Source organism: Melospiza melodia, chromosome 6 (assembly GCF_035770615.1).
Source record: "Melospiza melodia melodia isolate bMelMel2 chromosome 6, bMelMel2.pri, whole genome shotgun sequence".
Classification (NCBI taxonomy): domain Eukaryota; kingdom Metazoa; phylum Chordata; class Aves; order Passeriformes; family Passerellidae; genus Melospiza; species Melospiza melodia.
Window position 1 is genome coordinate 62,717,056 of NC_086199.1, and position 16,987 is coordinate 62,734,042.

The following is a 16,987-nucleotide window of genomic DNA, read 5'->3' on the forward strand; positions in this document are numbered from 1 at the left end:
GAATTTCCATGTCTATGCTAACAGTTCAGGATAGCCCAGCCACTAAAGGCTGTATAACCGCTACTTCTTTATGGCTGTGGAACTACAAGGTTGCTAACAATTTAGGTCCAATCCAATGCTTATTGGTATTTTGGCACCTTAGAGAGGGTGCTTTACACACTACATGAGGCACAATCTCTCCTGCAAATGCACGATGTTCCTCACTGTGGCAGGTTCAGGACTTGAAACATTGATCACAGAAGACTGTCCCAGACTGCCAAAGGCCAAAACAGTCCCTCACACATCCTTCAATTCTCCTGAGGCATAAAGGCCACCTTTACCTCTGTATAGAAATATTTCTATGAAAAGGAGAAATGGAAATAAGAATGGTTTGCAAAGTCCATTGGTTCCTTTAAGGACGCCATTGCTCCTCCCTTTTTGAATCATATGCCACACCTGTAACCTTCCGGTAAGCTTAGTGTTTGTCCAAAATGTGTAAGGATTACATTTTGGTGAAGAGTTATCCTTTGGGATGCCAGTTTTCAACACAGAGAAAAATTCTCTTCCTCTGAGACCAAAGGTTTAGAAACAGCATGTACATTAAAAACCTATACAAAAGTATGAACATTTTTTTGTGTTCATGGACCCACATAAGTCCACTTAAAGTCTGTAAATGTGGCGGCCTACCTGTCTTCCATTGTGCGTCTGTTGAGAGTTGGGTGTTACCCTTTCTGCTGTTCTTCAGCATCTGTCACTTGAACTGCTGGATTAGAATCATCCTCCAAAAACTCTGTTTTCAACCATGTTTTCCTCCTGTGTCCTCTGGGTAGTCTTTAAGAGTTTGTCTCTTACCAGAGGTCCTTAATATTTTGTCTATCAGACTGAATTTCCAAATTTTCCTACCACTGTTGTCACTCACTCAGTTGTGCTGCTGTCTCTAATGCTCAGAGTGGAACATTCTGGGCTTTCCTAATGTTTTATATTCCAATCCTTCCCAAAGGAGTCTTAAGCAAATACATCTTCTACCCTGGGCAGAACTACTACTCATGGCAGAACTGAACGAGAAAATAGCAGTAGGATGAAATTTGAGTGGGGAAATCATTGGTACAGTCCAAGGCTGCATTTGGGATAGCCTCAAATGAATGGTACTGTACAAAAACATATATAGTGTGGAGCTGTAAATATCCCACCCTCTTTGCTTCTCTCTAAAGAGGAAAGAGAGAACAGCTCTGTCCCCACACAGAGAAGGTAAGTACTGCATCTTTAAGGTCTCAGCAGTGAGGTAGAGGAGAGGAACATATTGTCAGTGTTTATACCTTTCTTCTTTGTTGAATTTGGGATTGGCTTCAGAGATATCCAGGCTTTTACTGAACATTGTTTTACTATGGCAGGAACAAAGCGAGAAAACACAGTTACTAGTGTGGACATTTTTATAAAAGAGAGTCACCTGTAGCAACGCTGGACACCCAGTCCCCCAACCCATCCTCCCCTTTTTAAGCAACGCTCTGAAAAACCTTTCCTTTACTTTACAGTTATGGCTCAAGCCTACACAGTGCTCAAGTTCATTATCTTCCCCTGACTTCCGAGGTCTAAGATGACTTCCCCCATGCATACCTGTAAACCTTGCTCTCCTTTATTTAATTTAAAACCCAGGTACCATCTACTTTGTCACAGTGTCCAGGGAAAACAGAACACACCTGAAGCATTAATTGCAAAGCATTCATTACTCATGACTTTTCCAGAAGACCTCAACACTAAGCATGCTCTCAGAAAAGGTTAAAATCAGACCATAGAGCCTCTTAGAGGAACAGTAATACATTTTGTATTCTAATTTATAGGGTCCATTGCCACTTAACTCGCAACTCTCTTCCTTATACTCAGTGTATAGAGAAATGCCCTTCTTTCTCATGTTTGGGTCTGAATCCCTGCAGCTTAGAAGTGAAATTCCCTGTGCTTTGCTAAAAGGGCAGGTCTCTGTAATATATTTCACTTCACTGTTTCACAGAACACTGCTTCCTAATGTTAGCTGATCTCTCATGCAAGCTCTCCACTTCAAAAACTAGAAGAAAATGAATAGTTAATGAAGCCCATTTTAGAATGGTTTTTGGACTCTCACAGCAAAGCTGCTGAAAATTTCTGCCATATCCCTGCTGGATTCTTGCTCCCATGGAATTTTTCCTAGTCTGTGTGATTTTAGCACAAGGGACAAATTAGCTGATGTTAAACTAAGCTCAGAACCTACTTCTTCTTTTCTTTTGACATTTCAATGAAATATCAGATAGTCTGAGAGGTGGGGATACCAGAACAGCAGAAGTAATTAAGATATGATTATGAACCCAGTTTAGTTGACAACTAGCAGGGAAACCCAAGAACTAACAAAACTTAGTCACCACTTTTAGAGGGGTTAGAATTTGTGCATACCAACTTTGCCAATCACAAGGATCCATCGGAGAACACCTGGAAAGGTTGGCACAAGCATTTCAAGGAGCCTGTAAGCTCCACAAGCAGCTTTTGTGTGAGTTTTCCTCGTCCATTATTCAAAACCAAGTCACTGAAGGATTATGTTTTTCACTTAATAATTTCTCAGTCTGGAGGCTGGAGGCTGCCAAGTTTTAAATTTCAGTGGAAAGATATGCCCTAAACAAGGCAAGATCAGACACTTGTAGGGCCCCCACACTGTTACCAAAAGCACAGATCATGATACAGACATGTAAACCCGAAGTTGTAACAGAAATCCTCCTTATGCAAGCAAATATCTGTTTACTACTGGGAAAGAGGAAAGTAGGACTAAATCACAAGACACTTGGGTGTGTTTTGCCCACTGGTCAGAAGTATATCTTTGCCAGCTCAAGGAAGAAGCAATGGCACTGTTTCTCCAGATGTTTACACAAGTCATCTGTGTTTAAATAGGAGACCTGATTCCATGGTCAGTCTGGTGGTATTGTAGGATAAAACACTGAATAGTTGTCTCTTGAGATCAAAAAAAAGGTAATTCTTAAAAAAGCATTCCCCTTGGGGATCTAAACCCTACTGCTGTAAAACCAACTGTCAGTGGGTCATTTCATGGGATATAATACGCACCTAGCCATTAAAAATCCCCATTCTTGGTGGAAGGCACTTGTCACTTTGTTACTGAGTGTTCTGACAGATGGTGCCCCATCAGCAATGCATTGTCCCCAGACACTCCCCATGCAGTGGGGTTCATTAGTGAAGCCAGTTCGTGTTATGAACGACTGTGCTGCCAGCAGCACGAAATGTGCCATTGTCATCTCTGCATGTGCATGGGATGAATTACGGAAGCTCACACGTGGAGTAAAATAACAACTTCCCTTTAACCCCTTCGAAAACAAGCACTACCATGCCCATCATCATCAATCATGGTGTTATTACACCCCTTTCTCTACCCTTAATCACACTTTTATGTCCATTCCTGACCTGTGGTATGCATTGCCCCATATCTCTTTTGTGCCTGCAGGTTTTGCTTCCTCCTTAAGCCAAAGCCCTTCTTTACTGATATGTAGCCTGGATATATCTCTGCTCTGAACTTATCCCAGACCTTTTGACTTCAACTGCTTCCTCATGCGCAGAACTGAGTGACACATTTAAAAGCAAAAGAAATACTTTGGATAGCAAGAGACAGCTTTGCCTCTTCAGGCTTCTGAACCCAAATTCAAAGTTCAGATATGAAAGAAATCATTTCAGCTCTCAGAAAATGCTGTGGTCAATTTAACACCTCATGATTGTTCCATTCAGTTGGACACTCCCTTGTGAAGGAGCTTTGGGGTGGGGAGAAGTGATCTGCCTCTGCCTGGCTCTGGAGGCCTCATGTCCCCCCCATCACCCAGCAGCAGAGTAAACACTGCAGGCGGAACAAGGAGTCAGTGCTGTGCTCATCCTTACTCCTTTGAGGCCTGTTAGGAACACTGAGCACACCCTGTTCTGAACAATTCCTTCACCCACACCTCACACCAAATCACATATTTGAGACAGGTTTCCCAACCTACAATATGTCAAGAAGTCTTTATGGCAGTCTCAAGGTCACATAGCCAGTCTGAAATAAGTCCTAGCAGATTCTGGAAATCAGCATTCTTTCTTCACTGCAGATAGAACTGTAACAATTGCCAGGAAAAGTTTCCAGCAATTCTAGGGACCTCTGGAATATCTGTGAAATTATTTCATGTTCTTCTCCCAGTTCCCAGTCAGCAAAGGGAGCTTCTGGGCACAGCAGGCTTTTTTTTTTTTTTTAACAGATCTTAAGAGCTGAACAAATAAAAAATTATGTAAAAACTGAAACAGAAGTTACAGCATCATCATCATCATCATTCATATATGGGAAGTGTTCTTTATACTGATTGATTAATGCAAGTGTGAAACCAAATGCATATGCTTCCCTTAGGCTAGTCATAGGGACTGAGGAAGCAACTTCCATGGTTCACATAAGTGAATTTCCACAGTTCACTTACTCTCCCAGAACTTGCCTTGAGGAGACACCATTTTCCTCTGCTGTTTCTCCACAAGACTGACACTTTCTTTGATAGAAAAGAGGACAATTATACATATTCCATCACTTTACAAGCATGTGATGATTTATGCACCATTTCAGATGCATTCTGGCTCTGACAGCACATTTTGGAGGCATCTACAAGATGCCTGGACAGGGCTTTTCAGATTCAAGTTGTTTTGATGACATGGAGCATGGTGTTCATTTAACTTCAGGTGCCCAAAAGCTAGGAACCTAATCCCAGATAGTCACCTAGATTCCTGTTGTAGGCTCTGGAGACAGAGAAGAACAAGCAGAAGGTAATTTATCCTGTTTGACAGGACACATGTGTCTGAGACCTCCCAAAGCCCTCATGTGTTCCCATTGCCCAGCCAGCCTGTATTGCAAGCTTAGAATGCATGCCCATACCCTCAATAATTAAAAAGGGGTGAGATGGGTCTTGCCCAGAGGACATGGTGGCTTCCTGAGGAATAACTGCAAGCAAACAGAACCCTTAAGTCCCTGGCAGGACTCCTGCACAAGCACTGCTGGCTGCCAGATCACGTTGCAGATGTGACTGGAAGGTGTAATGAGTGCTGGAGCAAACAGGAAAGCCCCACAGCTCCTTTGTATGTGTAACTCAAAGGGGGGGAGCAGACCCAGGCAGGCAGGGCTCCTGGGCGCAGCACAGACCCACCTCTGTCCATGCTGTGCCATTTCAATGGCTCTGCGAGCAGGAACTGGGGATCCACCATCTGTCACGCTGAGAACCTCCATGGATTTCCTCTCGGGCCGCCGCTTCCCGTGCCTGTTCAGCATTGGGGAGTCCACGCGCTTCCTGGGGGGATCTGCCCGGAAACAAAGCGCTGTCAGCTCAATTCTGCTGGGATTTACCTCACACACGTGGGTAAAATGCTCTCTCCACAGTTTCACTCTCACACCTCCCCCACAAAGACAGATCTCTTCATGATGGAGGTGGACATTTGTTCCAAATTTGCAAGCATTAAGATGTAACTTGCAATCCACCTGCAGAGAGAAGGAACCCTGCCACTGCCCTGAAGGTATTGTGAGCACTGCAAAATAGAGGTTCAGCTATACCACAGCTTGCAGAAATTAGCTTACAAAGCTGGTAACAGTAATAACAGGATGATACAAGGTGACAGCATGGGCTATAGCACAAGCTGCTAGGCAGAGCATGAGCCATCCAGGGATCCTGTGTATGTACCCAGGTTGCTAGAGCTTGCCTTCCACATCCCTGCCAGCCAGATTAAATGTGACACAGGAACAGGAGTACATTCAGAATTGCATTCTGCTCTGAAAGAATACCCTTTTTTTGCATCTTTAAGATTAGATTTCAGGTCCTTCCTGCTGATTTATATTTTTCCTCCTTCAGAAGCATTACAAATTAAACAGGCTTGTCTACCTGAGACAAATCTTTCAATGAGAGCAACACCATACTTTTACTACCACAACTATACACATTTTATTGTGTAACAATTGTATGAGGTATCAAAGTGCTACTTTAGGTTTGCAGAGTGAAAACGGAGGTATAATAGATATTTAAAGATATATAAAAGATATATAAAGATATATAAGAGATATTTAAAGGCAATTCATTCCTAAAGATGTTGACAAACATTTACTGAGGTTCTGAGGAGTACTTAAACTGTTCTGAGAAGAGTCTTTAGATGCCAAAATGCATTGCAGAAGGTGACTTGCCAAATCATCCACCTCTTCATGGTGAAGCAGGGAACCAAATACAGACCTGCTGAGACATTTTATAGCTAACACCACACATGGCATCAAAACAGTATAAAGGAGAAAGGCAGAAAAAAAATACAGAAGGATTTTCTTTCCTTTGCTTGGGCTATTTCAGTTCCCTGCCTCTATTTATAGACACGTTTTTAATTTTAGTGGGGACCACTTGTGAAAGAAGGCATCCTTCACCCCTGCTGTTACAAAGGAGCTCACAGTGCCCAGTCCTTAAGGCTTCCTCTTCTGCCAGAATTCCTGTGCAAAACCAGAAATACCACACTTGACAATTCTACCTGTACTGCCTGCTCTTTATTATCCTGCCCTCACACCCACTATGTACTCATTCCTTCTCTCTTTCTAACATCATGTTTTTTAGAACAAGATCTCTTTGAGGCAGAGCTTATCCTTGAAACAATGAGCATAAGCTAAGATGGTTCAATGCAATTAGTGATAACAACTGACCCCATTACAGTATAACCCAAGTATTCTTTGTGTTAGAAGTAGTAATATTCCACTTAAAAATTAATTAGATAAAAAAGTGTAGTTGCATCTCACTCCATTTCAAACTCTATCCAGCAATAAAAAGATAGTAGAAAACGGTATAGGCAATGACCTCCAGATAAGAAAAAAACAGAGTGCATAAAGCTGACAGAAAAACAAAGGTAGATAAACCAAATAAAGCATTCATACTGTGTGACTTCAGCTGCATATGTGTAAGTGGTCAAAAGTAAGCTGGGACAAGGTTTAGATATTTCAAACTCCTGCTGCTTCAAGCAAGTTCAAAATATGAGAAAGAATTCATGCTACAGAACAACTGGTGGTTCAGGAGTGTATCTACACCATAGTAACACACATAACAAGGATGTTCAGTGTATATATAACACAAAATGGATACAAGTTTTTTAGCAGGATACCAGACATAAAAAAGGAAAGAAAAATAGAGCAGTTTAAAAAAAAGGAAGAAGGAAGATGAAGAAAGCATCAAATGTCAAAAGAATGGTATGAATAAGCTCAAACAAGAGAAGTTAAACAATAAAGAGAAAAAGCCAAGAAAAATACTTTATGAACAGATATTTTAAAAGTCAATTTGATCCACGAATGTTCAAAACAGGAATGGAAACTCAGCCAAATGACATTTACAAAAGTGACATGCCATTTTCTTGAAACCTGGACTTTAAAACACAGGAAAGAAGAAATTTGAAGAGGAATTAGCTAAAAACTTGAATGACAGTCTTTTGTACAGCCATCAGAAAGAGAAAACCTGAGAGAAGGACATTAGCCGGAGGGGCCATGAGGGAATCAACAGAAAACTGAGGAGGAAAAGGATATTGCTAACAAGCTAAATGATTCTTTTGTATCAGCCCTTTCTGCTTAAGATGCTGGAAGAAATTGATTTCTAATCTATATTTTAAGTTATCAAAGACAGACAATAAGCAAAAAGAGCGGGTGGTGAAATGCATCTATAAATTCAGGAACAACAATTCACAAAAGTTGGATGGAAAACACATCCAAAGCTTGCATTAGTGCGGTTGAGCTTCTAATAAAGATATTTGATGCCTATTTAAAATTGGCTACAATCCTACAGTACACATGGCCAAGAGTAGCAAGTATTGTACATACTTTTTAGAAAGATCTGATTAAGAAATGACAGGGCACCACCACTGTCAAGGCTAAAGATACTAAAGAATTATTTATATACACACCCATCCTGCCAAAATTACTTAAGTGGTGTCATACAAAAGCTGTAGAAGATTTTGCATAAGCCCAGGAACTAAAAATAGGAAAATTCCCAGTATTTGCTCTTCTCTTCTTTAACTCTCTGGACATGATGAAAAAAAAATCAGGCCATAGCCCAGTGACAGTGACAATACTGTGGATGCTTTTTCCTTTTGCTTCATATCAGAAAACCAAAGCTAAGGATTTTTACATGTGAAGATAGAATCATATAGGTAATGATCCAATTACAAATCTGCCTTCTCACAGAAGGTGGGAAATAAAGGTTCACCTTCTGAGTTTGGATGAGGCATCTCTATCTTCTGTATGAATTCTGGCCCAAACTTTTGTTCTCTTGTTTATTAAGAAACTTCACCCCATAAAATCCTTTTTCTCATGGAGACATTAGTTGACATTCATTCTTTTTACTGAGAAGTTTCTCATTCCCATGTTTTAACGTAAAGAAAATGGAGCTGCATGTGAAAAATGTTGGAAGTGGCCCTTCCTTGGCTCTTGGAAGAAACTTCATACAGCTGGAACAGACAAAGGGACACCAGAAGAAAGGGCAATCTGTAGCTGGCCATATTTTTACCTGTATCCATTCTTTCTGAGACTTAATATGCCAACAAAGATGAAAAAGCAAAATACTCTCAGATGCTTTTTTTTTTTTTTTGCAAGAGCTCAGACAATACACAACTCTCATGAACATGGTTTCTTCAAGCTGCTGTTATTAAACTGTTACTTGTTCTCTGCTTTTCTTTGTTTGTGCAAGGCCATTGCTAATGGCTAATGATGATATTCATCAGACACATGACTGCTCCTAATTAAACCTTGCCCCATGTTCTCAGAGATACTGCTGGGAACAGAGGACGTGGAAACCCCCTGTGGAAGAGGAAATACAAACACTCAAAGAATAATGCTCAAATGTGTGGGTAAGGCACATAGATGCAGTCAGTGTTTCCCTGTTAGGAAACATTTTCACTCCCTGCACAAAAAAATACAAGAGTGGATCATAATATTTCAGTTCAAACCATGAAAATACTCTGGCATGTAGAAGAGGTATGCATTGCATTTAGGGCGTAGCTACATATTCACTTACATGCTGGGTTTGAAGATTCTAGAGTCACCTTGTTTCTTTTCTTATGACAAAAGCATTTCTAAAACAAGATGATGCTGTCCTTACATGGCAGGATAATCAGTTTGAGTCAAAAGCTGATTAGCAGAGTGCTAGATGACAAACTGCACTGAACAAGGGGCTTTTGACCACAGGACCTGCAGCCGGCACAGCTACCCATCTTCATCAGGATCCCTGCTAACATGCTCTCTGTAGCTCCATCCAGGTAGGAGTTTAAAATTGCTGTGCTAACTAAGAACTTTCATCTCTTCTCCTGTAGAAGAGATTTCCCTGCAAAATTATAGGGCTTGGAGCCTGGAACTTGGATAGGTTAATAATTCAATGAAGCATTAGCAAATGCTGTGCAATATAGCACTGCCCTGAAAGCTCGTGAGATTCCAGGCCTTCCAGTGAAAATAAAGGGCACTTTGCTTCTAGTCTTCAAAGTGCTCAAGTACAATACCTGAAAATCTCCACACTTCTATGCAAAATTCTGTTTCAGATAATTGCTAGAAGTGACTAATCCTTTATTAAACTTGTCTGCACATCAAGACTCCCTTATATAGTTAGCTCCTTGGGAAGCAGTTTTCCTGTTGTCTGCATTAGTGGTGATGAGCAGCATCCTAAAAAACCAATGAATAAATAGGAATAAAGTGGTATCACAAGAGCTTTGTAAGGTATGTAATCTTATTGTGAATTAAGCTTTTAAAATCTTTCTAAGTCTAAAAACATGGGAGTTTGATTTATGTACTATAAAACAGCTAAGTTATATGATTCATACTTTCAGCAGTGCATGTATTCACTTACAGAGAAGAGAATGTGCACATATATAACTGCAGAGGGATGCAGCTATACAGTTTCTTACTAAGTGAAGTCCAGGAGCAGCCTTCTGCAACACCACACTGAGACTTGTAATTAGAAAATTCTGCCACTAGATTATATTGCTAAACCTCATCTGCCTGCATAGAGTCAGCCTGTGCGTTCACAGCTCATTTTTTAAGATCCCATTCAAGACCTACTTGGATGTTTCTGCTCTGTGAGACAGGCATGTCTTGAAAGATGAAGCCTTCTAGTTTAACCACAGAACAGACCTGCCTGCCCCAGGCTGAGGATTCTCACCAGTGCTGAGTACACCATTTCAGTGGGAAGGTAACAGCGATGCTAGGGCTTGGGGTTAAATTAAAATAAAATCAGAATCTAAAAAAGAAAAAAGTGAAGAGGAACTAGCTCAGACAGGTTTATGGTGACTTAGGTCATATCTGCAGTACCTATTTCATTTCTAGGGGGAAGATCCTCATCTTCATGACTAGGATACCTCTCCTTCCGGTCAAGCAGAAGAAAATAAATCATTTTTTCTTGGTTTTCTCTGAAAAAAGGAAGAAAAAAACCCTTTTACATTTGAGAAGAAAAAAAAGGTCAACATGTACATAAAACTTTCTCATCAAATAAACAGTCACAGTGACTCTAAATGAGCTGGAAGTGGTCATAACATGTACATGACAGCTAGATACACAACCCAGAAAGCTTTTCAGACCCTTGCTGTCTCCAACAAGCAGCTAGTGAGGAAAGGAAATAAGATTCCCATATTCCACAACCCGGAACAGAGGCACAGACAGTCAAGGTTATGTGTCCCCAGGAAGTCCAAACCAAGAGTGGCAGCCACACAGGTCTCCTGAGCCTCTGAGTGCTCTTTCTACCACCTGTCCCTCTTAACACCTCAGGACTTAGGCATAGGTTTGAAATAAATAAACATTTGGAAACAAAAGCATATCCAACACAAACATCAGCAATGATACTTCCCCATGTGGACTGTGCAGCCCATGTTCTCATGAAATGACCTGGCTTGGCAGCTAGGGAAGAAATAGCACAGTGGCTGCATTGCTGGTCAGGCTGTGAGCTTCTGACCCGTGGAGCAAGAAAGGCTCAGTGCTCACTCCCATCACCTCACCAGCAAATGAACGGCCAGAGGGTGAGAAGTTCTTACCAGTCACTCAGAGAGAGAGAGAGACATCAGTTAAAGTGCTCTCTGCCTCTCCCCAGGTTCATAAGCATCCCAGCCCCTGGACACCCAACTGATATGAAGACTGAGCAAGTGCTTACTCTTCCGACAACAAGTCCTGTAAGAGTTTATTTCGGTCACGGAAGCAGCCTAACGAGTGCATGCTATCTAACACGTCTGGATCAATATCCTCCAAGGAAGGCAGAGAACGAATCTGCACCTTTCGAGGGATTGGTTGCTCTGGTTCTGGCTCATTCTTACCCCCTCTGCAGAGGAAAGAAGATGAGAGAGAGAAAGGGGGAGGGAAAGGAGAGAAAAGAAACATGAGTCACAAATGAACCCATACTCTGAAACGCAGCCTGCAGCAACAGATGGAAACAGCTTGCTAAATTCCCACTGAGAGACCAGAGCTTCCAACCAGACAGATATTATTCTCATAAGAAACTGTCATGAAGGCTAAGACTGACCAGCAGGTTGTGGATTTGGGTCTTTAATGAGAAATGTCTGTGTTCAGCCAGCGAGGCAATAGGAACTTCACTTACCAGTGCCCTTGTAATAGAAGCAGCTGTTCAGCATCCTAATGCCAAACATTTATAAAACACTACATGTTTTCAGAGATTTTGTCTCATCAGCTGGCCAGACCTCAGACTATCAGGCTGAAAAGTACAAGCTGAATGATTCCCTTTCAAAGAAGGAGCTCTGAACAAATCATCAAAAGAATCTTTTTCACCAATTCTGATTATGACCGGCACTGCAGCAGTTTCTTTCGTTAACACTTCCAATGTGATTAAGAGACCTCATGCTCAGGCTCCCACTTGACACACTTTAAAGGGCTTTGGGGGAAAACCATGCTGCTTAATTACACACCCAAACATGACAATCTCTGCTTCTCTTAAGACATGCAAATTTGAAAATTTTGGCTCAAGTGCAATGCCCGAGGTCAGTGGCAGACCTAAGAACACACCATTAGCAGTAGAACATATTACTCTTTCAAATGTAGTTAACACAGGCTTTCTGCACAATTATCTCATCCCATTCACTAGGCTCAGGAAATATTGATTATTCATTGCAATTAAAGGCCATGACTGCAAGAAACAGGTCAAGGTGTCAGGGTATATCTAACTGACTAATGATATGTATTGCAGACATCCTGAATATCCTTTGATTTTATTTTGGAAGGCAGTGAGCAATTAATGTAAACTCTATCCACTCAAAGAGGTGGGTTTGGTGGTGGTGTCTGTGTTTTGGTTGGAGAAATTGTCTACTCTGAACCTCTGCTATTTCTCAATAGCCGCTTCATGCAATGTTGAAGTTTCCCTGCTCCCAGCATGGACAACAGCAATCAGGAATATTTCAACTGCCACCATTTGCTGTTTGTAGGGGCTGTGTTTGGACTAGAAGAGATCCTTCTTTTTGATGCTGGAAAAAATAAGGTGGCCACAACTTGTGAATTTGCTCACACAAGTTTAAAATGTTCCTGACTCAATGTAAGCTATCCAAGTATCTACACAGAAAAAGGAGTTCCAATCCAAGTGTCCTTAGTTTTTCTTGTGTAAGTTAGAAATCAGCTCTGGTAAGTTCATATACATGAGCCCAAGGTCTCAGCCAGTGTACCAAAAAGAGAGACCATACACCTTAAAAAGAGCCAATGCAGATTATCTCCTCTGAGGTAAGAAAGCAATACTAAGTCAGTGTATCCAGAATAGGACAGTCACACGCTGGGACAACCACAGGAGATTGCTGAGTGCTACTTGGAATTCATTTTTAAGCAAGAAATGCAGTTGTGAGACATCTGCTCTGTTTGCGGGACATCACTTGCAAAAAGAGTCCTCAGAAATGTTCATTTTATCTTCTTCTGAAGCAGTGAGAATGTGCTCAGCCCTACCTGGATGTCATGGAGTCAGACTCTGGTGTTCATTACATGGGTCATGACAACATGGGTTGGGATCCCACCTCTCTTACAAGGAGCACTAACACATACCCTTTCAGTTTTACTCAATTTAGGGAACTGCAAGTAAACATGGAGGACATAAAATCTGCTGCTACTTGGGATTTGTTCTTGTGTGTTAAACCACTAAAACACAGCTTCTGATGGCTCCTTTGAGTCTAGCAGAAGTGAGACTCTGTAATGCCACCATGGTCCTGAATCTAAGGGCTAAACTCAAAAATCCTTGTTCAACTAAAGAAACATCTTATTCCTTCTAAGAGGTCACTACTCCTACCTCTTAGAATTAAAATCAAGCTCTCAGAAGGTAATAAGCAATGATTAGTTCATAACCTTGCACTATTAAATCCAGTGATGAGCTTGTCATTAAGATAAATTCTTGCAGGATAGACCTTTGAACAGCAGCTGAGTGTTTTTGCTTTTTAATGATCTACAGTTCACTTCTGAAAAGTATTGACTTAATTAATCATTCGTGTTACAAGCAGATGTCCTTAAGGTAATTAAAAGAGATTAAAAAGAATTATTGTCTTTGAAAATTTCCAGGAAACCTGGATTTCCCATTAGCTGCCCTTGTCTGAATAGAATCTACAATTTTCTTTAGTATCAAGTCAGCACAGGAATCATTTCTAGAGAGCACAGCTTGCCATCCTCCCTGCACTCCAGGGTGGCATTTCCTTATGCCCTGCACCTGGTCAGCCTCAGACACAGTCAGGAATTTTCACACCGCCTCATCAGGTACAAGTAGAATCTGCAAAGAGGTGTCTTGTCATTTGGCAGCGCAATTCAGAGCTTCAGGAAACAAAAATCACCGGGTCTGGGCTGTGATTGGCATGACTGCAATGCCTGTTCCATTCTCAGTCTAGCAGAGTGACAAATTTGTTGCATTGCAGCCCACACAGACATCAAACAATGTCACATAGTGACTACTGCAAATCACATATATTTTTTTGAAGGCCCACATGAATGTAATTGCTGCTTTAAAACCCACCCTCTTTTGTGAGGATTGGTGGATACAATGGCTGTGATTCCTGATCAGGGTGGACTTTTTCAGTCTCTCCATGAAATTCTCTCATGAATTTCACCAAGATGCCCATTTGCATCAGTGCAAAGCAAAGCAGAATCAGTACATTTATTCTTTTTCTTGATTTAGCAAGTTGGTACCTTCACAATCAAGGCAATATACTCAATGTTACAGGAGTGAGTATTTACCATAATAGGTAATTTTATTTGCCCTCTTACTTTATTTAAAAATGTGAAAATAACTGCTGTTTATTTTCTGGTTTATGATAACCTGCATTTGAGGTAAAAATAAATTATTTAAATTAAAAAGGCTTGAAAAACCTCACTGAATTAATTCGGGTGGGAGAGCAAGGACTGGAGGTTGCTGAGGAATGGTTTCACTTAGATTTCTTTCTTCCTTTTTTAGCCTTGTGAATCATGATTTCAACTTTCAAGACCTCTTTCTCTGCCTGCCTAAATCTGCAATTAAATCTTTTCTTCAGTTTTATAGTAGCCTCAATATTTATTTGAAGAATCAAGTGAAACCGCTTCAATGTTCTGAGTACAACTTTCAGGTCAGTAACCTATAGATGACAAAGGATGAAGATTTTACATAGAATAGTAGATAAAATAAAGAAAAAAATTTAAGAGGTGAGCAAAACAGCCATAGGATAAAACACTACACCCCCTTCTCTGTCAGCATGAGTATTTCCAGGCAAAATAAATGCAAAGAGGTTGTGAAACATTACCAGATGAAAGCAGTTGAGTTTTGGAGACGGCAAGGTTATTCACTGACTAAAATTAGCCACAGGATGTTAACCTCCTGAGGTTAACCCATGGCCAGTACAGAGAAAATGAGAAAGAGACTCATTAAAAAAGCTATTTTGAGCAGAAACTTCTTTTCAGGCAATCTGAAGGGACATCTGGAAGAGCCTTTCTGCACTGACTACCCCGGGAGTCCAGAGGAGACTTGCTTTTGCAAAATCCAGTTTCTACTTCTGAAAACAGCCTCAGATGCAGTTTACTGAGTCAATTATCAAAGAGTCTGACCTTCATTGAGAAATACATGAAAGTGTTCAAATGTTTATGTCTCCAAAGGAAAAAAAAAATTCAAATTCTAAATATAGACTAAAGTAATGCACACCTGCACAACTGCATATGTGAGCCTGGGACAACAGTCCTTCAACAAGTGAAAAGTTCCAGGCAAAAATCTTGAGGAGGATAAAAATAACAATATACATGATCACTGACTTTTCCTTTAATTTCCAGTTCTGATAAAAGCCTGGAGAGTGTCAGCTGATTTCACTCCATGAAGAAACAGGGAATTATCTGTGCAATCTGATGTAAACACCATTTACTTCTGCAACTGCTAGCAAGACCTTATGGGAGGGATTTTAGAGATTACAATTAGAGATTTCCCCACTCCATTTGTTCCATATTTACCCATGAGAGTTTAAAAAAAATAAAAAAAGTATGTGTAGGAAACCTCCAGTACTTTTTCGATTTAAAAAGGTGCCATGTCTGGTAACTGAAGAGAACATGGAAAAGCCATGAGCAGAGTGCTGCCACTATTTCAGGTAAACTAAGGTTTTTGTAGTTCCAATTTTTTTTCTTAACTATTCAACAAAACCCCCTCAGGTCCTACTGAAGTCATATAAATCCAGAGGTGAACATGGCCGGTGACAGGCTTATATATCAGTTCACATCATCCTCGAGTACTTCTCAGGAGTAATGACAGGATTATGAAGGTAGGACTTTGCTTATCACCCACCTGGGAAATGTATCCAAGCATAATTTCCTTGTTTATTATGTGAAATATTCTCCTTAATTTGATTAGGATATCATAGTAGAAAAAGTTTATTTACTTAGGCTTCTTGAAATACTACTAAGGCTACACAAAGAGCAAGGTCACTTTTAAAAGCCATCAATCTTCCTTACTCCCAAACCACCAGACAAGTATGTACTTTTCTCACAGACCTCCTGTTTCACTGTCAGGACTGCTGTTTTTAATCAAGTCACAGAAGTACTCTCACATCAACAGGTTACAAGGTCAGAAACAGCCTCATAGCTTGCTATGAAAAAGGAGTGGGATTATGAGACAGATAAGCTCTTGGTCACAGGTGCTTACTTATCAATATCATCATTTTTGTTTCTACTTCAGAGAAAAGCCAAGATGCCAAGAAGGAACAAATGAAAGCTTTCTTGTCAAGAAGGTATTACAAGGGATTGTCTGTAGCACTTGGATAGCAAACTAAATATGGTTGCTAGGTGGGTATTTTTTTGCTGATCACCTGCAGGTATCTCTTTAACACAGCAAGTTGCTGGACTGAATGTCGTATTTTAAACAGTTGTTAGCCATTGTACAAAAAATGTTCCTGCGTTGGTACATATAAATACAATTATATGAGTAGCAAATGGTAGAAAAATAAAAAATAAGATGTTTTTCTGTTCTCTGCCTCTTTTTCTCACATATGTGATACCTGCTTTCAAACTCCAGTCTCACTCTTCTAGTGGTTTCTTCACAGAACACTAGAATACCAGAATCAACAATGAACGTATGCAAAAAATTTTTTAAAAAGTTACTTACATATACCATATGTGTTTCTGAATATGTTCTAGCTGTAAAGGAAAAGAAAACAAGGAATTAGTGCTGTAAAATAGAAAAGGTAACTCTACAAGTCATCCTTATTCAAGGCTTATTCAAGTAAATCCAAAATTTCAGAGATGGACATATGCATACAACAGAAACTTTATGCTGCATAAAGAGCTGCTCATCCTACTGGAATAAATATCCATCCCTGTACAGTGTAAATGGCACTGTAATTCCAGACATAATTCATCAGTCAGGAGCAATTCCCAGGCAAATGCTAAGTGCAAAGCTTCACAGGTAACTGTTTTGGAAATTCAAGCTTTTCCCTTCCCAAGTCCTTCCGTCTGTAATCTAACTGCTCCTTTTTGTATGAGCATAATAGCTGATCCTTTTTTCTTAAATTGCATTTCTAG

The 16,987-nt window shown here is 40.4% G+C and overlaps 1 protein-coding gene across 15 annotated transcripts in view; it reads right to left on the bottom strand.

The window, feature by feature from the left end:
- BRSK2 (BR serine/threonine kinase 2) overlaps positions 1 to 16,987 on the bottom strand; it is a 304,191-nt gene that overhangs the window by 44,574 nt on the left and 242,630 nt on the right. For 11 of the 15 annotated variants that reach the window (XM_063158673.1, XM_063158676.1, XM_063158680.1 and 8 more), the window contains exons 9-13: positions 16,572 to 16,603; positions 11,142 to 11,306; positions 10,310 to 10,407; positions 5,157 to 5,307; positions 1,296 to 1,361 (exon numbers count right to left, since the gene is read on the bottom strand). In XM_063158673.1, coding sequence (XP_063014743.1) covers positions 1,296 to 1,361; positions 5,157 to 5,307; positions 10,310 to 10,407; positions 11,142 to 11,306; positions 16,572 to 16,603 — 512 coding nt within the window. The remainder of the gene's footprint in view (positions 1 to 1,295; positions 1,362 to 5,156; positions 5,308 to 10,309; positions 10,408 to 11,141; positions 11,307 to 16,571; positions 16,604 to 16,987) is intronic. The other 4 variants (XM_063158677.1, XM_063158682.1, XM_063158681.1 and 1 more) reach the window with 1 other exon arrangement.